The 24,450-nt window shown below is 33.4% G+C and overlaps 1 protein-coding gene across 1 annotated transcript; it reads right to left on the bottom strand.

Moving 5' to 3' along the window:
• Positions 1 to 7,318: 7,318 nt before the first annotated feature.
• On the bottom strand, positions 7,319 to 9,817 carry LOC149568439 (endoglucanase 1-like). Its single transcript, XM_089821367.1, has 8 exons — positions 9,524 to 9,817; positions 9,224 to 9,430; positions 8,839 to 9,039; positions 8,626 to 8,718; positions 8,345 to 8,506; positions 8,139 to 8,244; positions 7,863 to 8,026; positions 7,319 to 7,776 (listed from the first exon to the last, which is right to left on the bottom strand). Exons 1-8 carry the CDS (start codon positions 9,758 to 9,760, stop codon positions 7,450 to 7,452), a joined length of 1,497 nt encoding a protein of 498 aa, XP_089677493.1. The 5' UTR covers positions 9,761 to 9,817; the 3' UTR covers positions 7,319 to 7,449.
• Positions 9,818 to 24,450: the final 14,633 nt, after the last annotated feature.

The raw sequence follows: 24,450 nt of genomic DNA, 5'->3' as shown, positions 1-24,450 counted from the left end.
TTTTAGACCCATCATCCTATGTAATGTCATCTTTAAGATGTTCTCTAAGTTGTTGGTCTCTCACATTAAACCTTTTCTTGATATGACTATACATCATTAACAAAAATGCTTTATCTCCCAGAGACAAATTACGAATGCTATCCTTATAGTCCGTGAAGTTATTCAATCAATGGATAAAAAGTGAAAAGAAAGCAGGATCCTTAAGCTTGACATCTCCAAATCTTATGATATGATCTCATGGGACTTTCTCATGGAGGTTCTAAAGAAAGTTTGTTTCAGAGAGATAATCCTTCATTTAATGGAGGAATGCTTTAAAATGCCCAAGTTTTTGGTATTGGTTCATGGTTCACTAAAGTGTTCCTTAAGTATTTATAGTGGTATTACACAAGGTAATCCCTTATCCCATTATCCCTTTATTATTTTGGCCGATGTTTGTATTTCCTATGTTAATGTGTTGTTAAATGAACTTTGATATACCAATCAAAAATAAAAAAATTGTTTGTTTTATATAAATATTATATTTTTTTATAAGATTATATGATAAATTTTTAACTTTATAATAGTTTAAAATTATTTTTCTATGTTTCGATTGGTTCGTTCAATTATACTCTTACATGCGAGTTTATGGATCTACAAATGTTAGAAATATAATTTTTTTAATTTTTTAATTCTTTATCACCATGACTTCGACATGCATTATTTTTAGGGGAAAAAATGGCACTCATCTCTCTTTGGTTGCACATAACATGGATTTTTATTTTTTGAAATTAAATAATAATTGTTTATGAATCACAACGATATTTGCACAGAAGCTTAGATATAGATTGTACTTGTGGAGTTAGGAAGTTTTGTAAAAGACTTTAATGGTAGATGTAATGTCCCCAATCAATCGCTTAATGGAGACTTGACACTATAGTGGGTAATCAAGTTTTAAAAATGAGGAAATGCTTTAATAAAGTTGGAACTATTGAAAAACCTCTACCTACTATTGATGGTGTGGAGTGTGATTTTGAGACATTGAAGGCCATTGTAGGAGCAACAACTTTGAAGTTCTTAACTAAAAAAGACTAAATTTTCTAGCATTATCTCCATGTAAATATAAAATCACTCTCATGGACATTTAGTGTTAAGATTATGTTCAACAACATGTGAATCATTTTCTCCATAAATTTTGAGTTTTTGAAGATTTGAAAAGTGCATTTGATCTTAATGTTGTGCATCTAATTTGCAATTTTGTAATAAGTTAATGATTAGATATTGGTTCTAGAGCTAAATGGCATTGAAGCCCTAAGAAATGCAAAGAAACACATAAGTTTTTGTCTGATGGTGTCATTCTAACATTACGGTTCATCTTAAGCAGAACCATAGAATGCAAAGGAGCATAGAATTTTTTGCCTAGGGTTACCATTGTTAAATATATTGATGTAAAAATGTAGTAGTTGTGTTTCAAATAAGATCATATGATGCATGATACAAAAATGGTGTTACACTATTCTATTGATGCAAGGAACACGGTAACCAATTTGTCAATCACATTTATATTTCTTAAAATGTTCAATCTTTGAAAATACTTGAACTTACAAATAATAAATGTTCATCATGTTTGAGAATAAAATATTGAATATTTATGATCATAATTATGTAGGTGGTCTTAACTATTGGAGAGGCATGAGCTGAAGTTTATAATCGATGATTGATAAGAAGAGAGAATTTCAAGATAATTAAAGAAATCAAAGCCAATTACAAATTAAATTATAAATTGATATCAAGAATTTAGCAATCAATCGCTTAATGGAGATTTAGCACTATATATTATCAATTTACCAATCTTTATATTGTTTGATGGACCAGATGTGCAGATAGAATAAGAAGGGACATTGCTTTTATTTAATTCATGGTTGAAAATATCTGGTCATATAATTGTCTAAATAATTGCATTCATGTCTTTCATTGTCAAGTGATTTTTATGAGAAAAAATTGCCAAAATTCATGCATTTTTTTAAAGATAGTATCTATAATGGTATTATGTGATAGTAAAATTAAACTTGAATTTAAATTAAAAATATTTGAGATTTCCAACAAATGGTATTGTATGATAGATGGATTTTCACAACTCAAAGTAAAGTGACACATATTTTAGGTTTTCTCTTATTTTCTTCATGGTTTAAGAACTAATTGATTCAAACAAACAACATTTTCTTTGATTTAAAATATCAATTTTAAATTATTAAAAAATGGATCATGAAAATTTAAAGTATATCTATTACTTTATCTGTAAAATAAAAACTTTTAAATCCTAACAACTATGCTGAGTTACATAGAACTACTTAGCCACTCCATCACACTTGTTTAATCTTCTCTCACCATAATCCATCATTATCGCCATGTTCCAACTATTTTGGAAATTCTTTCTACTTTTTGGTGTTCATTATTTCAACGACTTCTTTCCACTCTACAAAAAAATCTTTTATTTAGTTCATGATTCTCTATTCTTCGCTTTCAACAAAGCATTGGACATCCATACACCTAGTTTTAAAGATTGAGGTTTATCTTTTTTATCATTTTTTGGATTTTGTTTTTAAAAAATTACTGTTAAAAGTACTATTTCATCACCTATTTTAGAGTTAAATTTAATAAAACCTTAAATTATCCCTTGATAGTAATCTTGATTCACTTAATAAAGGTGATTACAATATTTTTGTGGGTTATACAACACACTAAATACAATATCTATGAAAGAACAAGATCAAATATAAGAGTATGTCTTGCTATCTCTACCATTTTTAAAATTAACAAAACTACTTCAACCATATATTGTGTATTATTTAGATTTTGATGTAAAACACTAGTGTATACTCTATGTAAGCATTATTGCCTTTTACATATCTTGTGAATTGGTAACATAGTGGCACACTCATTATCCATGATAAACATAGGTATGATGATAGATCTCGACTTGAAATCAAGACTCGTCTATTTGACCCATTAAAAAAGAAATCAACTTCTCTATTACACTATAAGATGAACAATTGACATTTCCATATGACTTTTTATTCAAACTCGAGCAATTTAACACATCAACATGTCTACAAAAATTAGGCTAAAACTCATTTCTTTGATATCTCTCAACATAGATGATGTTCCTTTTTGTTCTTTGCCATTCTTTTAATTGGTTTGTTAATGTAATATGACTATCTTAGGAAAAAAGTGGAGACTTTCAAGTCAATGAGCCTATTTCTTCTACATCAAATGAATCAATGAAATTAGATGTTGCTTCTTCAAACTCCTTTGTTTCACATTTACCCTCCAATCCAAAAGATATAGAATTATTTTTCACATTTATCACATGCATACTTGCAAGCAATCTATGGATCTATATGAGATGCGCTCATTTGAGTTGAATCTTGGAGGCCATTTCCAAAAGACATGTTTCCATAAATTGGAGGAGGGTTTGGAAAAAGGTGTCTTAACAGCTGATGTGCAATATGTTTTTTTTGAAAAACAATCCTTTATCAACAACATGTATAGTAGTCTTAAAAATGACAAATACATGTTTATCAGTGGGAACTCCTTTCCTTCCCTTAATTCATTCACACTTTCAACTACCATCAATGAAAGATATGTTTTTGTTGTGGTTTGTGTTCACTTTGTTTCTAAATTCTTTCACACTAGCATATTCTTCTTTTCACATATGTTTTTTGGGAAAACAATCCTTCATCCAAGTTAAAAAAATATTTGCAACGATTTTCCACAATTACACAAGGTTTGAACTGTTGAATAAAGCTTTTTATCATTTTAACTTGCTTTTAGTTTAGTAAGGGGACCCCACTGTCAACTCACACCTATTACGTATAAAATATATTTTAAACACTCCCCACATAAATATTATCCATCTTAGATAAGATTCATTCTTACTCAACTATGATATAAAAAGTAGATTCAAATGAAATAAAAATTAACTGTGATGTAAGAAAAGGATTGGAACGAAATAAAAACCCTAACTTTTTTTAGTTGGTTACATGTTCTCATACTTTTAATCCAATTATATTATTTTATTTTATTTTGTCTAAGTAATCGACATAGCATTGAATTTATGTTTTAAATAATAGAAAATGTTTAGTCAATTATATGTCACTTATATAAATATCATATAAATCATAAAGTTCAAGATTATATATACATCTACATGTGTCTCAACATATAGAAATATGTGTGTACATATATATATTTATTTTTTTAGGTAATATTGAAAACTATTAATTAATATATAGAATAAATGAATTATTTTAGACTAAACTAAATTTATGATATCTAATATCTAAATATGTAATATTGTTTAATTATGATAATAACTAAATGACTACATAAGTGTTAGGCTCAATTTTATATATATATATATATATATATATATATATATATATATATATATATATATATATATATATATACATTATGTACTCAATAACTTTGATCAACTTTAGGTCAACTATGGAGAACAATTTTACTTACTCTCAAATCAAGTTTTCTTGTCTTCAAAACCACTTCATTATTTCATGACACATTTCAGTTTAATTATAAACATTATAATACACTTCTAATAAATAATAGTTCAATGGCATATTATTATTTCAATATGTTTTCTTTTGTATGTCATATTTGACTACCAAACTAATATATTCTATTGAGTTGGAACAATTTAACAACACAACCCAAGTCATATACATTACAAGTTGTTCAGTTAACGTTGGATATTTGAAGTATGTTCAATTCATTTGGTTGTTACTACAATTGTTGAATATAGGAAAATAATGACTCATATTGTAAATGTAGAAATTTATACAAACAGTTAAAAAGGAAACACATTTGATTATGATACTATTTTAGAAAATGAAAATATGTTTAGACTACAACCATTCCATAATATTTTTGGAGATTGTTTGTTTGATAGTATTGAAATTTTGCTTCATTTTCCTTATACGTCCACTAAACTCTAAAATGGTTTATTGATAATTTCATGACCTTAGTCTCCAATAACGATATAGATACATTGCAAGCATTTTAGTATGAGTTAAATCCAAGTGTTCTACAAGATTTGTACAGGATTGAAAATGTATCAAATTATCTTTCTAGAATGTGCTTGTCTACATCACCATCTCTACTAGACCTTGAATAGGGATTGTGGGGAGATACATTTTATATACGTTGGATATGTGCATGGTTAAACATATCAATCGCACTATGGTCAACAACTAGGAAAAAAATTACACTTCAACAAGTCAAATGCACAAACATATTCCATTTTGTTTCATGACGAGAATCATCTTTGTGGTCACTATGAACCATTGATTTGCAAAAAAAAATAGCATATGTGAGAACATTATAGCACGAATACAACTTTCTAAATTTTGTGGATCATCCAGATCAATTTCACCACATTTTGAACAACCAATAGTGATTCATGGTCTACAAAAGAAACATATATCAATAGTAGCTTGTGGTGAAAGTTTATTTCATGCAATATGTGACTTGTTGTGGAAATTATCTCATACTTATCAATTGGTGAGCTTAAGGGGCTTTCTAATGAATGATTCATATGGCACAACACTTGGCGAAGGTTTTGCAAATGGGGTTGCAAGCTTTGGGTTTAACCATGGAGGAAACTTTCTAGTTAAGCACGCACAAGCTGGAATAGTATTGGGATGGGTGACCTCTTGGGAAGTCTCGGTGCTTCACCCTTGTGAGCATCACCTAGATCCAATGAATGCTAAGTGTTTCATTTATTCTCATGAGAGATGGATTTTTTGTTGAATCGCTACTCATGAAACATGGGTCAATGAATTCGACCCAAAATCACACAATTAAATCCTGATAGCAATATCACAATATGTGACTTGTTCACTGCAAAATTTGACAGTCAATCTTTAAGATTGTACATTGCACAATCCTTTTGCAATGTTAACAAATTTTCACCTATAGTAACACAACACTATATAGATACTTACATAACACAAAACTTACTTAGAACATATACAACAACTATGAAATGGAAAGATTATATTATTCATTTGGCAATGCCTTCTAAACAAGGGAAAATCGAAGGAGATACTTTTTGTTTGCAATGGCTAGCAAATATTTTCAATATGAAGATAATCTTGTGGTGCTCAAACACTAGACAAATTAAACAAGTTTTAGGAATAGAAAATTAGAACAACAAATCATTTAACATCATGTCATTTCAAACAGAAACTACACATATGCACAATGAAGCACTTTTTCCTACAAGTAGTACAATGCTACTTGTTATAGATTGTAATAACTTCAAATATAATAATTTAGTCGACATTCTATTAAATAAAAAAATTAATTATATATGAACTATTTGTATATAATTTATAATACAAATATAAAATTAAATTAATTTTTTAAATAGAAACATATGAACAACTATTTGAGCTTTCGATCCCGTACTACCACTAGCCCCTCTAGTAAATAGGGGAAGAAAGGCATTTGATGCCTTAGAGGACTTGTCTATTAATTTGACGTGGGCATGTTGCCCTCCTCGTGTCACAAGCCATAATTTTAAGTCAACTCTTTAATACTCTGACGGTTGACTTTCTTCCCATAAATCTTTTTGTCGTTTCATATTTGCCGAAGGTAAAAGTTTACAAGAACGTCAAACAAGTTCGTACATGGATAAAATACTCTCGATTGTCTGACATTTATTCAGGGCAATACTACTACAAGTTGAATTAGCGGAAAGGAAGTCATGGAGGAGCATACATTGTTTTGTTTTCTTCTATTTCTCCAATGTACTTCGAGCGCTGCATTTATCGGTATCATCTATTATTTTGTGTATAGAGACGAGAGAAAGTTTAGATTCACGATTCAGCGTTTGTATCCACAATTTTGACCAGATCTGATTTTGGAGACTGCAAATGTCTGTTTTGCATGTCAACAGTATTTCCGAATGACCCCCACATGGGAGCGAAATGAGAACTTCCATGTAGGGGAATATATTTATCATATTCATTCAGTTGGATTCTGTTTTTTCCAAAAATGAAATAGGATATGCTTTTACATGATTCATAATTTTGATATCTCTTGTTTTAAAGATGGTATTAGCTTTCTACACGCGTAAGAAATATCGCCACACTTTGATTCCAACGTCCATTTAACTGTCCATGCACTTTTTCTAAACAGTCAGTAATCCTGATAAATTTAAATAACAAACTCTCTTTTTCATTTGTTTTTCATTTACTCATTTCGTATTGCAGATTCCGTTATAATAGGAAGAGAGAGTATCATGTAGGAAGAATAATTGTTGGAATGTAGAAAATGCGATATTATATTAATTGACAACTCTCTCAAGGTTGCATTTGACAAGACATTATCCTTCCATTTTAATAGGAAAGGTTATGGATATAGATAGTCTACAGACAAGAACACAAATCAGATGGAGCGGGCTAAAGCGGCAAGAGCGCCGACGAATGGAGCGTTGATGTAAGTGGCCGGCTCAGAGTGCGAATAGTCATTTCGATCGTCTCTGAATTGGTCGTTGTTATCGGGCCCTCCCACAACTGCTCCAACCAGAATGTTTGGGTTGGGGCCATTTCCATTCAATCCTAAACTGAAACCGTCATTGCAAGATATTTTCTGAGGATGGTGATAAATTGAAGGCAACGAAGATCCTCTGTGGTGAATATGCTGTGGGAACTTTGTACCGTAGCCCACCATGTATGACATTCCCAGCGGGTTGTCTCCCAGAATGTAATCAACCTTCATTAAATTACACAACGGTTAAAATAATTCAGCTTTCATTAATGAATAGAAACAAACACTGTTTTCGTGTATTGTCTATTTACCTGTCTTTTTGCAAGGGTGCGGATCCTGGTGGAAGTGACGATGCCGTTAGAACATTTAACTACTTGCTTCGAAATGTCCAAATATTTTGCGTAAGTGAAAAGCAAGAAACTCGTCGACGTAACATACTGCAAATTGCTTTCACTCATCTTGAACAGAAGCCCACCTGCAACACACTTAAATAATGATTTTTTGTGCATATAGTCATCATAAATATCGGGTTTGTGTGTTTATCCAATATAAATATGGATTATTGGAAATCAATGCAATAGTGAAACCTGGCGTGTATTGCGAAGATGAACTTTCAGGCAGAAGAGAACAAACTAAGCTATCAGCATGGCCTCTGTAATCCTCTAGGGATTTCACATTTTTAACAAGAAACTCCTGCAAAATCAAAGTGCATGTAAGAATCAGTATCGACAGCAGCCATTGTAGTACAAGATGAAGACATTGAGGAGGACTTTTCTCTTCTTCATTTTAAAACCTTGGCTAACAGAACTCTAGCACCGGCGTGCTTTTCATCCCAACTGAAGATATTGTCGCTGTCGTCAGCTCCCAAATTGGGTCCATTGGTTTGAATGTAGTTTACATACGATGGGTTTCCTGTGGCCTTTTGTAACCATGCTGCTGCCCACAACAATTCATCCTGCCATCAAAAGTGCTTTTGTTTGGGTCAGTGGCTTCTACAGCAGCATATCTATAATTCTATTTCTTCTAACAAAATAGTTATACTTGTACTTTTTCTACATCGAATATTAGACTTACACGATAACCAGAGTAGGAGCAATAGAACGGGCAAACTTCAGGCGAGAGGGCGTCACTGTAAGATCCTCTATACTTATCTGCGAAATCGAACACCTGGGAAAGGTACACAATTTCCACTCAAAACTCTCAAACATTTCAATAATGATTCGAACAGATGAAACAGAGTGAACATAATACAGCAACGCATATGACTGAAAGTAATGGTGAACTTACCCGCATTGCAGTTTGAAGGAGAAGGTTGGAATAAGACTTGTCTGATGATTTGAAGACAATGGAGGCAGCCGCGAGGGCCGCAGCAGTTTCAGCAGCCACATCTGAGCCAGGGTGCTGACTGTCCACTCTGTACACACTACGAGAAGTGTCCATATCTTCTGGTCTCTCCCAACACCTGTGATCCACGTTAGGATCAGCCACCTATATGCAGCACAACACCATATGAATACTTGTTGTTTCAGAAAACATATTCCACCATTTTGTATTGCTTCTGAATTTAGGTGCATAAGTTTTCCTTATCATATTACACAAGCTAAATATTCCAACAATATTTCTAATCGTATTACACAATCTAACAACAAAAGTATCCATTCATGTTGTAAACCTGCACATATAAAACTCGCGGTTTGGAAGCGGCTTTGAGAAGATAATCAGTAGCCCAACGGACGGCATCCATTGCATGTTGGAGATCGTCACCCATGTTTTGTCCAAACTCCACCACGCTCCATGACAGCATTGTGGTCGTGAAAGCCATTGGGAACCCAAATTTCACATTATCCCCTGCATCATGATATCCTCCGCTCAAGTCTACCTGTCATCATAACAACCATCATCATTATGTCACAAATGACCGAACAAAACAATAAACAAAATAAGATATGGAGAGGACGGAATGAGAAGATACATTTTGATCGGCTCCGTCAGCAACGGCAGAATTTCCTCTCCATCTCATCCTCTGATTTGAAGGGAGTTTGCCGGATCTCTGGCCTTCGAAAAAGAGAATGGATTTAGTGAGAGCATCTTTGTAATTATGCGAAGATGATGCAAATCTAGTCCTGTAGTCAACCACTCTGCCTCTCACAGCCATTATTAAACACAAGAAGCCTAAGCTCAGAACAAGGAGAGCTACTTTCCCACTCATTCTGGCTCCTACTCAACACTACCAGATATGCAAATGATTTGTGTATGCTGAACTAACCAATGGCTGCAATGTATAGAACTGCAAAACGATCCATGGAGGGAAGACGACAAAGTTCACTGTTCTAAACTGGGGTGGATGAAGAGGACAAGAATGTGGAATCCGGTAAAATCAAGCGCCCTAATTCACGAGAATGCTAGTCATTTTCCATGGATTGTATGGTAAACTTGGATAAAAAGAAATGTGCATGCGTTAACAGTCAAACGGTCATTTCCAAAGTCGTTTTGGTGACTGCGATCGAATGAATTCTAAAATACCACGAAAGATTCGTAGCAGAGTCACGATAGGTCGAGGGCCACAACTAAAGGGAGTTCTGATTTGAAGGGAGTTAAGGATCTTGAAAACTAAAGTGGAAAACCCCAACAAAAAATGAGATGCATCGGGAAAGAACTAGAGAATACGGTAATTAAAAATACTTATGGTTATGATTATTAAGGCAACCGCAAAGAATTTAAATCAAATTTATCATTTGAAAATAAATCAAATTGAATAAATGTTTTTATATGGAAGATGATCAAGTAGTAGTTAAGGTATTCTAGTAGTTGAGATAATATTTTGTCTTAATATTTATTATAATATTCTATCAATAGTTGTGACTTTGACGTTGTTATGGCGGATAATGGTTGTCAATAAATAAATGAAAAAATAAAAGAAATGATATATGATAATAGATGACATATTTATACATCAATAAATTACATGGATAAACAAATACTAGTGTTTAGTTTTTTTAATCTTTATGAACCCCTTGATAAAAAACACACTATCTTGTATCATATTTGTTGATGTAACATTAAACTTTGATTATAAACAAGCAACTTTCAAATAAACTACCTATTTCAAAAAGCTTATGCAACAAATGCTATATTATTAAGAAATTAGAAACAAATCAAATCAATTTCTACCTTGTACTATAGAATTTTTTTTTTAAATAAATCATATCTATTTTTTGCTTTTCTAAAATAAATTAACTTGATTATTTTTATTTTTTTAATAAATCAAATCCAATTTTTTCATTCAGTGAGACCACCTTTTAAGATTGCACTGAACTCTCATAGAAAGTGTAATCATTATATATTCTTTATTTTTAATTTTTAAATGAAAAAGTATTTAATGGATTACGAAAGAGATATAGGGGAGAGGACCCAGTACTTGAAGACCCTAATTTTGCACTTATCAAAACCTTACGTAAAAAATTCAAATTGCTCCCATTTTTTTACAGCAACGTAATTGGCAAGTGTTTACTTATAACTAAGGTTTCAAGTCCATGTCACTCGTTATGATGCCACATCAGCATGCTTTTTGCCAAGTTGTCCAAAACAGTCCAAAAAAAAAGTGAGACCAATAGTCGTGCATAAAGAATACCCATAGTTGAACAGCTGCTGTGGCATCACATCATTAGTTACTTTTTATATCAAAGGGTACATTTTCATTCATTTTTTGGTAATTATCATTGTACTAACAATTTTAAAGTCACAAGTATTAGTGCAATGTTGTCAAAAAAATTGGACATTAAGTCAGCAAGTGTAGGTATAAAGTAAACAATTTCTATCACAATCATTGGAACCCGTTCAAGTACTAGATCCTCTCCCCTATTATATTGAAAGAAAAATGAATTGAAAAAAAAAAAAACTTCGAAACTTTGGTTCTTGGATCCGGAAAAATACAATCTTCGGGACACGCCACGATTTGACGAATAAATCACTCTTTTAATTTGAGGCCCACGGCCATGTTAATATTTGCGCAGAGTCTCATGCTTTGGGCGGAATCCAAGACTAAATAGAAATCCACGCAAGCCAAAAATTGCTAAAAGGGCCCCATTGAGGCGCTCATATTGGTAAAATGAAAGAAATATTCATACACTTGGGACGTCTTCACGTGATTTAAGTTTGAAATGTTGTGAGCTCTGGCCGATATTCACGGATTCGTGTGCAATTCCCGCCTTTGATGGTCATCTTAAACTGCGTTTGGATCTTCCGCCTCATGTGATTCACGGACTCACCTCCACCATTTTCAGTCTCTACCAATGTCAGAATTTCTCATTTGTTTACGAAAGACATCTCTATTGTTTCCGGAACAGACCAAAATAAGTTTTTAATACATTTTGTCTGCCAATGGATAATATCACAGGAAAATTAGTTGACTTTCTTCTTATTTGGTGCTTTGTAAATAACGCCTTCAACGTACGAACCGCTTACTTGTAGGACCTACTTCCACCGTAAATTCGGTTTAAATTTCAACTGATTGGCCTTAAACGACCGGGAATAATGGGTAAAATTCTACTAAACGTGGGTGCTCTGAATGCGGCGCAACAGGTAAAATTACAAAGGAACAATTTGCCAATATGGGAAATAAGTCGTTACAAATATATGGAAGAACATGGGAATAATATCGTGTTATAATTGTGCGTTTGAATATTTTATCGATATTGATAAGCGGCGCGAAGGATGGTGTTGTGTATCAGTGATTGCCACACACGTGAAAAAGGTGGGCGTTCGGTAGCTTTAATTCCTGTGTGGCTCGACTTAAAACGCGATCTTACCATTTTTCTCTGCGCTACACACATTATTCTTTGACTTTCAATGTTTTTAAATGGCTTTTTCAAGTATCAAAATAAAATGGGACTAAGTAGTTTATATATATATATATATATAAAATAAGCCAAAATGTCTATTACACTAAAAAATTATAAAAATAGGTGTGTCAATATATAGATAGATAGATTTTTAATGTCCGCAAGGCTAAGAATAGTCTATGGGACAGCCTTTAGACTAAATCAGCTTTAGTACTTCAGATCTGTTTTTTGTTCAAGCTGATGATTAGCCCCCCTAACTTCTTATTGTACTCCTCATTGAATAAATTTTTCCATCCATAATGAAGAATATATAAAAGCTAGTAGCATCTACAATCAAGAGTGATTTAGATATTATTATTATATTTAAATTAAGATTTGTTTATATCTCAGGGGCCTAATTATCCTCTTTCTTTATTTACCTCATCCAACCCTACTCCCCCTTCTATCTTTCTTCAATCTCCCTCCCCCTATTTACCATACCCCCCTGCCCCCCCTCTCTCTCTCTCTCTCACAAACACACACACACACACACACACACTTATCCTTTATATCCACTTCATGTCTCTCACCCTCTCTCTCATGTCTATTTATCTCTTACAATCTCTCTCTATGTCAACCTCATGCCTCTAGCCCTATCTACCCTTGTCTTACTCTCTCACACATGTCCCCTCCCTTGTGTCTCTTTATCTCTCACATCTCTCACTCTCTTTCCCTTGTGTGAATCTTTATATATCATGACCCCTCCTATTATTACTACCTACTCTCTTTGTCTAATGTATCTTTATCTCTCAACCTATCTCTTGATGTATACTTCATGTCCCACCCTCATCCCCCTTTGTCTCACTCTCTCTCACATGCCTCCCTCTCTCTCTCTTTGTCCATCCCCATGTCCATCTATTTTGGGCCACAATTATACTCTCTCTCTTTACCCCATCTCTCTCCCTTCTCACTATTCCATCTTCCTCACCCTCTGATCGTATCTTCCTACTTTTATATTTAGTTTCATTATGTCAAATCATTATATTATTTACATTTAAATACTTAAATATAATACAATATTTAATTTTTGCATATAAAAGGTTGAATGAACATATTATTTTTTTAACCTAAACATATTATACATTCTAGATATTATTCATTAACTAAATGAACAACATAATTAAAAGTAGACTCAGAGTCACATACAGTAGTTCCAGCTACAGGGGTTTGCCCAAAAATAATTTTTTCCCCCCCTCTTATTAACTTCTCAAAAAGTTACATATATAAGCCTCTTCAAAATGGCTAGTTACATTTGATGATTACAGGGTAGAGCACCTCTGAACGAAATCAACTAAAAATAGGACATGATTGAATCATTGTCCATTATAGAGACCAAGATTACTGAGAGAATGCCAAAAATGGCTACAAAAAAAGAGAGAAGAGAGGGAATGATAGATGTCTAGAAGAATGTTAGAGCATCATGCCTTCTTAGGAGTAACTGCCTTAGCTTGATAAGCTTTCATCACATTCATTACTTTGTCTAGCTCCTCAACTCCTGGGATGATGATATTGCTAGCTCAAGTCATCTAGTAGTCATGCATCTCTATCAACTCGTCCACTCTGGAAACCTTTGATTGGAACTTCTTTGATGCATGCCTTAAGATTGAATCAATTGATGAAAGCTCCAAGATTTTTGACATCTAGAAATTGAGTGGATCAGCAGCCTCATCAACAAACGCTAGGAACTTGGTGTTGGGTGATGCGACGCGCTCCCCTGCCCACAGGTGGTTAATTATGTGGTGTTCCATGTTCACTAACAGTCATGGCTTTTGGTGCAACGGCAAATGGGCCCAACAAGTGGTATCAGAGCTATGGTTGTGTTGTTGTAACCCTAGATTGAATCCATGGGAATGCATGAGAGGATAAAAGAAAGGGCAGGATATATGAATGATTTATTGCAGGCCTGAGGGTTTTGGATTTGCTGTTATGATGGGATGTTAAAAGATTTGGGCATGTGAAATTGTTAGACAAAAGATTTTTTTGGATGTTTCATTTAAATGAGGGTTTTGGGGGGTAGCTTGCAGAAATGACCTCCTAGGTAAAAACAGACCTCATCATTGGATCCAAGTCGACATTTCCATAAAATTTGATATACAATATGCCCTAGTTTGGCCATGTTCAGAGGAAATGAAAGAGTTTTTTGAATTCAGCCCATGATGGCCATCAAATTTAATCCTGTCGGAATTTTCGTCATAGAAAAAAAAGAAAAATGAAAAATCGTACTGAAAATGGTAAAAAGACTGTCTTAGTAAAATGGTCATAACTTTCTCTCAGAATATCGGATTTCAGAGTTCTTATAGGCGTTGGAAAGCTAATTCAGAGCACTACAACATGGTGTAGGTTTGGTTCTATGATTTTAAAATTTTGTCAAGTTTTAAAAGCCCTAAAGATAGATGTTATTTATTTTGAACACGGATTAGGGCGTAACTTAGGCATACGGAGTTGGATTTTGGACTTCGAGTAGTCAACAAAAAGCTCTTGGAAAGCTCTACACATTGGTTCAGATTTGGTGTAGGTTTAGCATTATTTATTTATTGATATATTGATCTGAACAGTTTATAGATATATTTTGACTATGGTAACATTATGAGTTTATGGCATTGGAGATTTAAGTTTTGATGTCATTGTATACTTAGTTCATATTTCAGATTGGTCTCATGATGATATGGTTATCAGTGTTTGGTTTGAATATGTATGATGACTTGTTGGATTTACAAGTTGTGCAATGTTGTAAGCGGTCTATCCTCTCAATATCTACTAATCGACCATTGGCAGACACATAGGATTCTGTGTGCAGCACTTTCAAATATTCAAATAGCTTTTCTATGACCTTATGCACTAGGTCATGCACATCTTTAAGCTCATTTCCAGATCTTACAAATTTTTCCACTATAAACTCCAAATATTTTTTCCAATGAAACAATGGCTCTTTAGCTTTTTTAAGGATCCCATGGGAGATGGCAACATTAGTCTTCATATCAATCACTTCTTCTAGGATGAGTCACAAATAATTTCTGACTTCAAATTTACATTAGGTGCATTAAAATATTGCTCTTTAGTGTCTTCATTTGACTACTTAGACTCACCGATTTATAGCATCTTTCTCCTCTTTCTGGGTCCATTGGTGGTTTTCTTGACCCTTTTCTTGGAAGATGGTGGTGGTTCTTGTTTAACCTTCACCAATCTCACTAATTTCCTCTACATAATAGATACATCATCTTCAGGTTTCCTCTTTTGATGTTCATGTTATGCTCTGACTAGTTAAATTTGTGTGACAATTGCATAAGATGCAATAAGAATTTGTGAAGTAGGCCCTACTACTATCACATCCACAGATGGTTTTGCAATGACAATGGGTGTGGCTACCAATACTTGTGTCTTCATACTACCTTTCATCTCTAGAGTTATACCTTTGATCTCATTAAATTGTTCCCTTGTCATGTTAGATTCCTTTAGAATGGATTCAATTTTCTTTTCCACATTCTTCTTGATCTCCTTATTGTGAAGTTCAGAATGAACTTCCCTTATCTTCTCTTCATAAGTACCCCATCTTGGACATTAAGTGCCCCTTTCAGACTACAATATTATCTTTGCATAACCTTCAATGAATTCTTCACCCATTTCATATCCCATGGGTTCAATAAACTTTACTCTAGGTTCCACTGCTTCCATACAAGTAGTATTAGTCTCTACCATAAAAAAAAATATTTTATTTTTATATTTCTCCACCATGGCAGGAAGGATTCTATATCTTTATTTCATTTATGATTGGAAGCTTTTCATCATTCTTTCAATATCTCTATCTCTAACATTCTCTAGTTTGGCCCTATAACACTAAGTAACCATCTTCATTGAGCATTCATCACTGTCCCAACTTGTCATACCAAGAAACTACTTGGTTGCAAAGATAAACAAATGTGTCAATAGAGATTCAAATCTAAAGACCGCATTCTTAGACTTCTTCAGCTTTGCAATGTTTTCCAACAACTGCACTCTAAAAATCTCTCACATATTTACTTTCCTTTTCTCAACTGCCATGACATAGGCTACATACAAAAATCCTACTGGAAGAGAGTTTATTCTGGAACTATGATTCAACTTTTAACTATAATCTTGCTCAACACTCTACACCATTGTCCTAGATCGGGTCAACTCTCATATTCCTTCCATCAAATTTAGTTTTCAAGTTTTCCTTAACTATCATTCCCACATTCATGTTATTCACTAGATTACAACCTTCATTTCTCAAACTTGTGACCTTATATATTAGGTAATTTTCAATTGCAATAGGCACATCACCTAGCCAAAAAAATTCTTCATGAACTCGACTTATGATAATCTTGCTCCACTCATGATTATTGAATTTTGTGAAAAATGTATACTTTACCAGGTTTAATTCATTCAAATATGCATACTCAAATTTTAGGGTTAGGTCTCCATTAAACATAACTCCTAAATCCTTGTGTATATGTTCATCTCCAACACTCTCAAATTTACAATGAATAATGTAACTTCTAACATCTTCTATGTGAAGTACATTTGGCAGGATTTGAGAAAATTCTCCTAACAAATCATCAATTAAAGAAACAAATGGGTGCTTCTTGAATTTGTACCTAGGTCTCTCACTTATATCACAAACTGATTGGCTTGCCATATTGCTTACTATTTGTAGTGGAAATTCCAACAAAAGCTTTGTAAAATACCTTTAATATCATGTTTAGGGCTTCTGCAACTTTGCACTTCAAACACTTCACTTCGCACTTCAATTCACTATCAAATCACTAATTAATTACTCCAAGCTCTTCACCTGATCAAATGGTACTAAATATCTTATTGGCAATCCTTAAATCATTTCAATTTTAACTCTGCATTAAATGTGAATCTAATTCTTCTTCAAAAGTTGTCATTGATTACAAGTAAACTCATTTTCTTCTATATGACTTACTGCTATCACACAAATGCTTCCACACTCGAACATAGCTTCCTCTCTATGTTGTCTACCTTCTACTGACTGCACAACTTCTAATTTGCAATATCTCATCAATTATGATTAACTAGTTTTCTACCTCTTCTAGAAATGCTTAATTCGGATAAGATGAGTCACAAATAATTTCTGACTTCAATTTCCTATTAGGTGCATTAAAATACTGCTCTTCCAAAATTGTATGAGAACTTTTTGGGTTACTTGCTTTCACAAATGCTTCTTTTCATCAACGTGTTCTTTAATTGCTTTCTTCTTATCGTTGTCACTTCCATTACCATTTCTTCTATAATTTTTGTTATTGTTCCTTTGGTGATTAGGATTCCTATTGAAGTTCCTTTTGTCCATTCTGCAAAATCGTGGTGTGTGTCCAAAGTTATTGCATAACTGACATATAGGTGCATTCCTTCTCTAATTGGTTCTATTTTGACTTTCAAGTTCTCTACAATTCCTTACAATATGTCCAGGGTTGTTATACTTGTAACATACAAACTATTTCCTTTCACCATCATTTGATCTACTATGGGATCTTCCTCTTTCATTACCTATAGGGTTAGTTTTCTTAAACATTTTACTATTCCCATTATTACCATCAAACTTAGGTTTCTTACAATCTACTACTTTATGTCTATAACCATGACAATTATAACAATAGAAATTAGCTATAGGTTTAAAAGAACTACTTGTGCAATCTCTCTTCATATGACCAACTTCATTGCATATGAAACATCGACCTCTGAATTCATGTCTAACTTTCTTGGATGATTCAACTTGCTCTATTTTCTTTGGTTCATCAAATTTCTCAGAAAAATCAACTAACTCAATTCCTTTAGATGGTCCAATCTTACTTTGATTAGTTTATTTAGAATTAGGGGTTTCAACAACTAGATTTGGTTATTTTCTAACTTCAGTTTTCTTGGTTGATTTCTCAATAATATATCCAAGAGCTATCTTATCATAAGAGGGTCTCTGATAAAATATTTGCTCATCAATTTTCTCACTACTGGAATAAAGCTTCCCTAACTGTTGTTTAGCTTGTGTCAACTCTACTTTCACAATAGTGTTGTACTTTTCTAACTCTACATTCTCTATCTTAATAGAATCTAATTCAGATGTCACTTGAGTTAACTAGGATCTAAGGTCTGCATTCTCAGCTTTTAGATCTGGTTCATTCTTATTGTGATCTTTCTTAAGAATTAAGTTAAGTTCAACAATTTTCAACTCATGTTCCAAAATATAATTTTCTTTTTTGATGTCCATGTTTGAGGGCATTTTTATACCTTCAAATGGTAGTAGCAATGTGAATTGCACAAGAGAACACCAAAACCTGATCTGGTTTACCATAAATAAATAAAAATTTGATTGCATCTCCATCCATGGCACCCTAAAAACAAGGTAAGTCTTCATTCTATCTATTCTTTATGTATTTTTATCAGATTTTGTAATTTGGTTTTATAATTTATAGGTTTTGTAATTGTTTTTAATTTTTTTTAATAATATAGATGCATCAAGGAATCCAAGAAAATGAGGGAGAGAAGAAAGACCACCTCCTACATAATCAAACCCTCCACCCATCATAAAACAACCAAAAAATACTCCACCCATTGTGACACAATCACAAAACACTCCACCTGTAGTGAAATAACCACAAAACCCTCCTATAAATGTTCTTGTTCAACAACCACCGCCTCCTATAAACCCTCTGTGCATACAATTACATCATTTAACTACTACACAAGAGGACCTCATAAACCACCTCTCACAAAATAGTGCTAACATTACCCAAATGGTCAATAGGTTGTGGTCATCTACGCTTTCTCGCCACTCAAACCTAGCGAATAAACTTGAACAAATTGCCCAAAATACAAATGAGGTGTGTGGGGAGGTTACAATAATGGAGTATATGGAGGGATATGTGTTGTGCATTTCATGTCAATGGGTTATCATATCAGCAAGTGAAAGATAAAGACACAAAGAAACACTTACTATATGTTCTCTTTTCACCGATCCTATATCTGGCAACTCCCTATTACACACAACCAAAAACTTTTCCTATTCATTGGTGCACTCATGCCAGGATGAGATCATGTTTTTAGGATAGGTGGTATATGGTAGACCTACCACCATGTAGTAATTATGAGGTGCCTCTATATTTTTTGAAAAATCTATATTGTGAGTTCATCCTTGGTAAGAAGCCAAATTACTTTGACATCCTTCAGTTCTAGGGTAGAGGGAGTGGCTCTGCGTAGGATAGACCTAGGGATCATAGGGTGGTACCACAACATGAGAGGAGATGTACAACATGAAAAACCATGCCTCATGTTGTGCTCCAATCAATTGTAAAGGAGTCTATTGGTTTACAGACTCTTCATGCGACTACAACATTGACAGATGTTATCATTCAGCATGGCTCACAGTTAGGTGGGTTTCCTTTGCTTATAGCACCCTGGTCATCATCATATGCACCTTTAGGGTCATCACAGCATGCAACAACTCCATCATCATTACCTATGACACCAGGGTCATCACAGCATGCAACAACTCCATCATCATCACCTGTGGCACCTCAATCATCATAGCCTACGATAGGTCCATCAACATCACCTACACCACCAGTGTCATCTCCACTTATGTCACCTACACCACTAGTGTCATCTCCACTTGTGTCACCTACACCACCAATTTTATCCTCACTTGTGCCACCTGCATTGTCATCACATGCATCATTACAGTCTTCAGGGCCCAATCAACATTTTTTTTTTAGTTGTCAGTACATGTGTGATGTGATAGATATGGAGGAATCTTAGGATGGAGTTTCATCTCATCCATGTGTACATTGTGGGTATACTTGTTATTCATACAGAGGTGGAGATTTCACACTCATAGATGATTTGATGGTGATGGTCTTTGAAGGATGGGGGATACAGGTTTGTTTGTTTGGGTTTTGACACGATATTATTTAATCACCTAAATATCATAAAAGTAAAAAAAAATTATAGATCACTCTAGATTGATATGTGAACAATATGCAATGCAGGGTGCAACAAGCAGTACAAGAACACCGCATAGTATTCAATCTACTAGAGGTGTGAAGCTAAGAGCAAGAACACCCGAGGTAAAAAAAATTATATATTCTTAAAAGTACAATAATATATTAGCTATAAAATATTGTTTCTTAATTGGTATGACACTAGCAACCCACTTATAGATCCTCTTCCATCTCCTACCATCATTGAAACCCTCCCATTCATCAAATCCATCCAATTCCCATCCACATCTATTGCTCCTAGCATTACCCAAACCCCATCTAATGAACCTCATGAGTTTTGACATAATATTATTTAATCACCTAAATATCGTAAAAACAAATTTTAAAAGAAAAATATGGAGCACTTTAGATTAATATGTTCAAACAATATGAAATGTAGGGTGCAGCAAATAGTATGAGAACACCACATAGTACTCATTCTGCTAGAGGTGTGAGGCTAGGATCAAGAAAACCTAAGGTAAAGTTTTTGAATATTCTTAAAAGTACAATAATACATTGGATTTGAAATATTGTTTCTTAATTGGTATTCTTAAAAGTACAATAATACCTTTCCATCTCCTACCATCATTGAAACCCTCCCAAATTCATCAAATCTATCTAATTCCCATCCACATATCTTGCTCCTAGCATACCTAAACTCCATCTAATGAACCTCATGAGCTCATCCTCCATATACCTATCTGCATTAAAAAACCTCTATATCACATAGGGTGTCTTGCAGGAGTGTGGAGATCATGAATCTCCACTTTTATTTCTTGACAAGGTGCCAAAAGTTCATTCGCATCTCTCTTTTCCTTCTCGATCTCTTTGTTTTCAATTTCTAGGCCTTGTACTATCCTTCCAATATCATCCTTCAAGTCCTTTTTTCTTCTTGACCTCCTATGATCTTCTTTTTGTTATTGTACCTTCTTGTCATTTACAACATTATCTCATATTTATAACAATACTCTTTACTATTTTATAGGGCTTGTCAGGGGCTGAGATTTCTCAACTTGATGATGCCACACTTTCTACCATTAACATTGGCCTTGAGAGCTATGCGGTAGCATAGTTTGTACACCTATCAAGTTTACAATTTGAGTTGAACTCGTGATGTGTCTTATTGATTCCTCTTATGTTATATTTTTTTCTTCTTCAAGCTACTCCACATAGCTTGAGGTTTGGAGAAAAGGGAAAGAAATAAGCAAGAACAATGAAACAAAAAAAAAAAAAGTATTAAATACAAGTCAAGTTTATATTTTGAAATTTATTATGATTGAATGTATATACATGTACTTGATATTGATGAATGCATGTTGACTTGTTTGTTGAATATATGTAGAAATAATTTAGTTTTGTAGAGTTAATGAATGCACCTGAGACTATCAATGTTGAGGCAATGGAAGAGGTAAATTTTCATATTTTTCTTCTTATAAATTTTAGGTTATAGTATGCATTTGTTATATATACATATTAAATAGTTGCATTTACAAATAAATACATGTTTATTTTTTTTAGTTTTATAATAATTATCAACATTTTTTCTTATTAACATGTGTTATTTATCTTTTACCTATTACAACACTATTTGAGACTTCATGCAAATCCTTTCCCATTTTATTTTGTTAGGAGTCCCGAGCATCAAAGATAAGGTCAAACACAACACAGGCCAAAGGTATGTATGTAGAGTCTTAGTTGAAGCCCTTTTGTAATCTCAATTTGGATTGCTTATGTGTGTGATAGAAATCCTTAACACCTACTCCACTATTCTAACATTTTATCACGTACCATACATGTTGTGCCTCATACTAGCATTGATTCGTTAGTGGTTATAGCTCCTACTAGCACAAGAGATCTAGCTTAGGCTGCAATATGTTTTTTTATTTTTTCACTCTATTTTGAATCCTTAATGCCACTCTATAATGCTAACATTTAATCGCTTATCATATAGGTTGTGCCTCATACTAGCATTGATTCATTGATGATTATGCCTCCCATGAGAATTGATTCATTAGTAGTTGTGTCTCCCATCATTACTCTACCTCATCATTTTGTTAAGAGTCTCACCCATCAATGAAGGAGCCCATTACCACTATCATTCGCTCCAACTATGGGACAAAGGGATGAGGCAATGAACAACTCAACTATCATTAGAACCCAATTTCTAGTTATTTTCATATTACTTATAGATAAGATATTTGATGGTGTATTTTAATTTTTCTTCTACAGACACTTGGCAAGCCACAAACTACATCAAAGAGACTCAATTTTGATGATTATGTATAGTCATAGATATTGATCATGATATACATATATAGTTGTGGTCATCACATGACATTGACATATATTCAACTTTCGTATTATATATATTCAAGATTTTTATTGTGCACATTTAACATTTATATTGTACACCTTCGACATCTGTTGAGTATTCAACTTTTTTATTTTATATATTCGATATTTTTATTGTGCACATTTGACATTTCTATTGTACACATTCGGCATTGGTTGGGTATTTGACTTTTGTATTGTATTGATGAGACATAACACCTTTTTGTAACTATATAATTGAAATGACATAATATATTGTTCATTTTGATATACATTAAACTTGGATTTCCATACAACTTGTTCAATGTGTGCATACAAACTTGTATTTCAAGTTACTTTCTTGCAATCAATCAAACACATGAATGTTCATTATTTTATATAAAAAATGTAACATGTTTATCATATTTATTTTAACATGTAATCATATGTCACTTATTTTGATGTAATAAGACATGAAAGGTAAAAATATGTCACAATTTTTGTATTTGTGTCAAAGATCACAGCCTGATAGTGCATAGAGACCCTTAGAGACACTTTCATTCTGTGTGGTTGACACTGTCATAGGGACATTGTAGCTGAAACAAGGTTGGTCCTAGGCTAAACCCAAGCAACTAGAGCTAATAGGGAACGATGATTCAATCCTAGGACCAATAGTTTGAAATATAGACAACCTTGCTCATTTTAACTAAGCAACATTGCAACTTTTGGCAATAGGCGAGATACAGATGCCAAATCCAAGCAAAGTCAAATATCTAAGAGCCGAGATAGGTTATTGTGGGCATAGATAATGTGATCCTATAGCACTTGACAATTCATCAATATCTTGCACGAGCTCAAAAAAATACCCAATCAAAGATCGCAACCCAATGGTGCTTAGATACCCTTAGGGATGCTTCCGTTTAGTGTGGTCGATATCGTTGGAGGGATGTTGTGGCTGAAACAAGGTTAGTCCTAGTCTAAACCCAACCAACTAGAGCTAATAGAGTAGATTATTAGATTCATGTACTTTCCACAACTTCTTGTTAAGAGGCCTACCACGATATAGTATCAATTGAATATTTTTTGCAACAATAAGATTAGAGTAATGAAGAATATATCTATGTGTCTCAAAATCTCAAATAACCATGTGTAGATTTCTTGATAGGGTACCTACATTTAATTGTAAAGACAATTTAAAGTCAGAATTGATACATTATACATGACAAATTGACTTAAAGAGATCTTCATGGTAGGGGACTAAAATATACTACCTTCTAAGCCATGTGCCTATCATAATGATAGATACTATTGTGTACTCAATATCCTCACCATCAATGACTATAACTATCAGTTTCTTTTTGGGCTCAATACACTAATATAGAAAGTAATATGTTCCTTCATCATTATTATGATAAGCAATAACTACATATGCATGACCTTCATTATATATAAGGATAAGTTAATGGAAAAATTGAAAGTAATCTATTTTAACCAAGTATTAAATTGATAACTTAGTACCTGGTTCAACTAGGTTAGATACATGCTCAAAATATGTTGATGCTTCAACCTGGTTGAGTTGTAGTGTTGTAGGAAGTTGATATGAATCAATTTGATGCAAAGGTCTAAAAGACCATTGGTCAACCCGCTCTCTTGATTCACATTCATCCCATAAATGTTGCATACACAAAGAGCAAAAGCAT

Source organism: Cupressus sempervirens, chromosome 3 (genome assembly GCF_028749045.1).
Source record: "Cupressus sempervirens isolate cs-2001-9-10 chromosome 3, ASM2874904v1, whole genome shotgun sequence".
In the NCBI taxonomy this organism is placed as follows: Eukaryota; Viridiplantae; Streptophyta; class Pinopsida; order Cupressales; family Cupressaceae; genus Cupressus; species Cupressus sempervirens.
The sequence above is the reverse complement of the archived record's forward strand: the minus strand, read 5'-3'. Positions and strand labels throughout refer to the sequence as shown.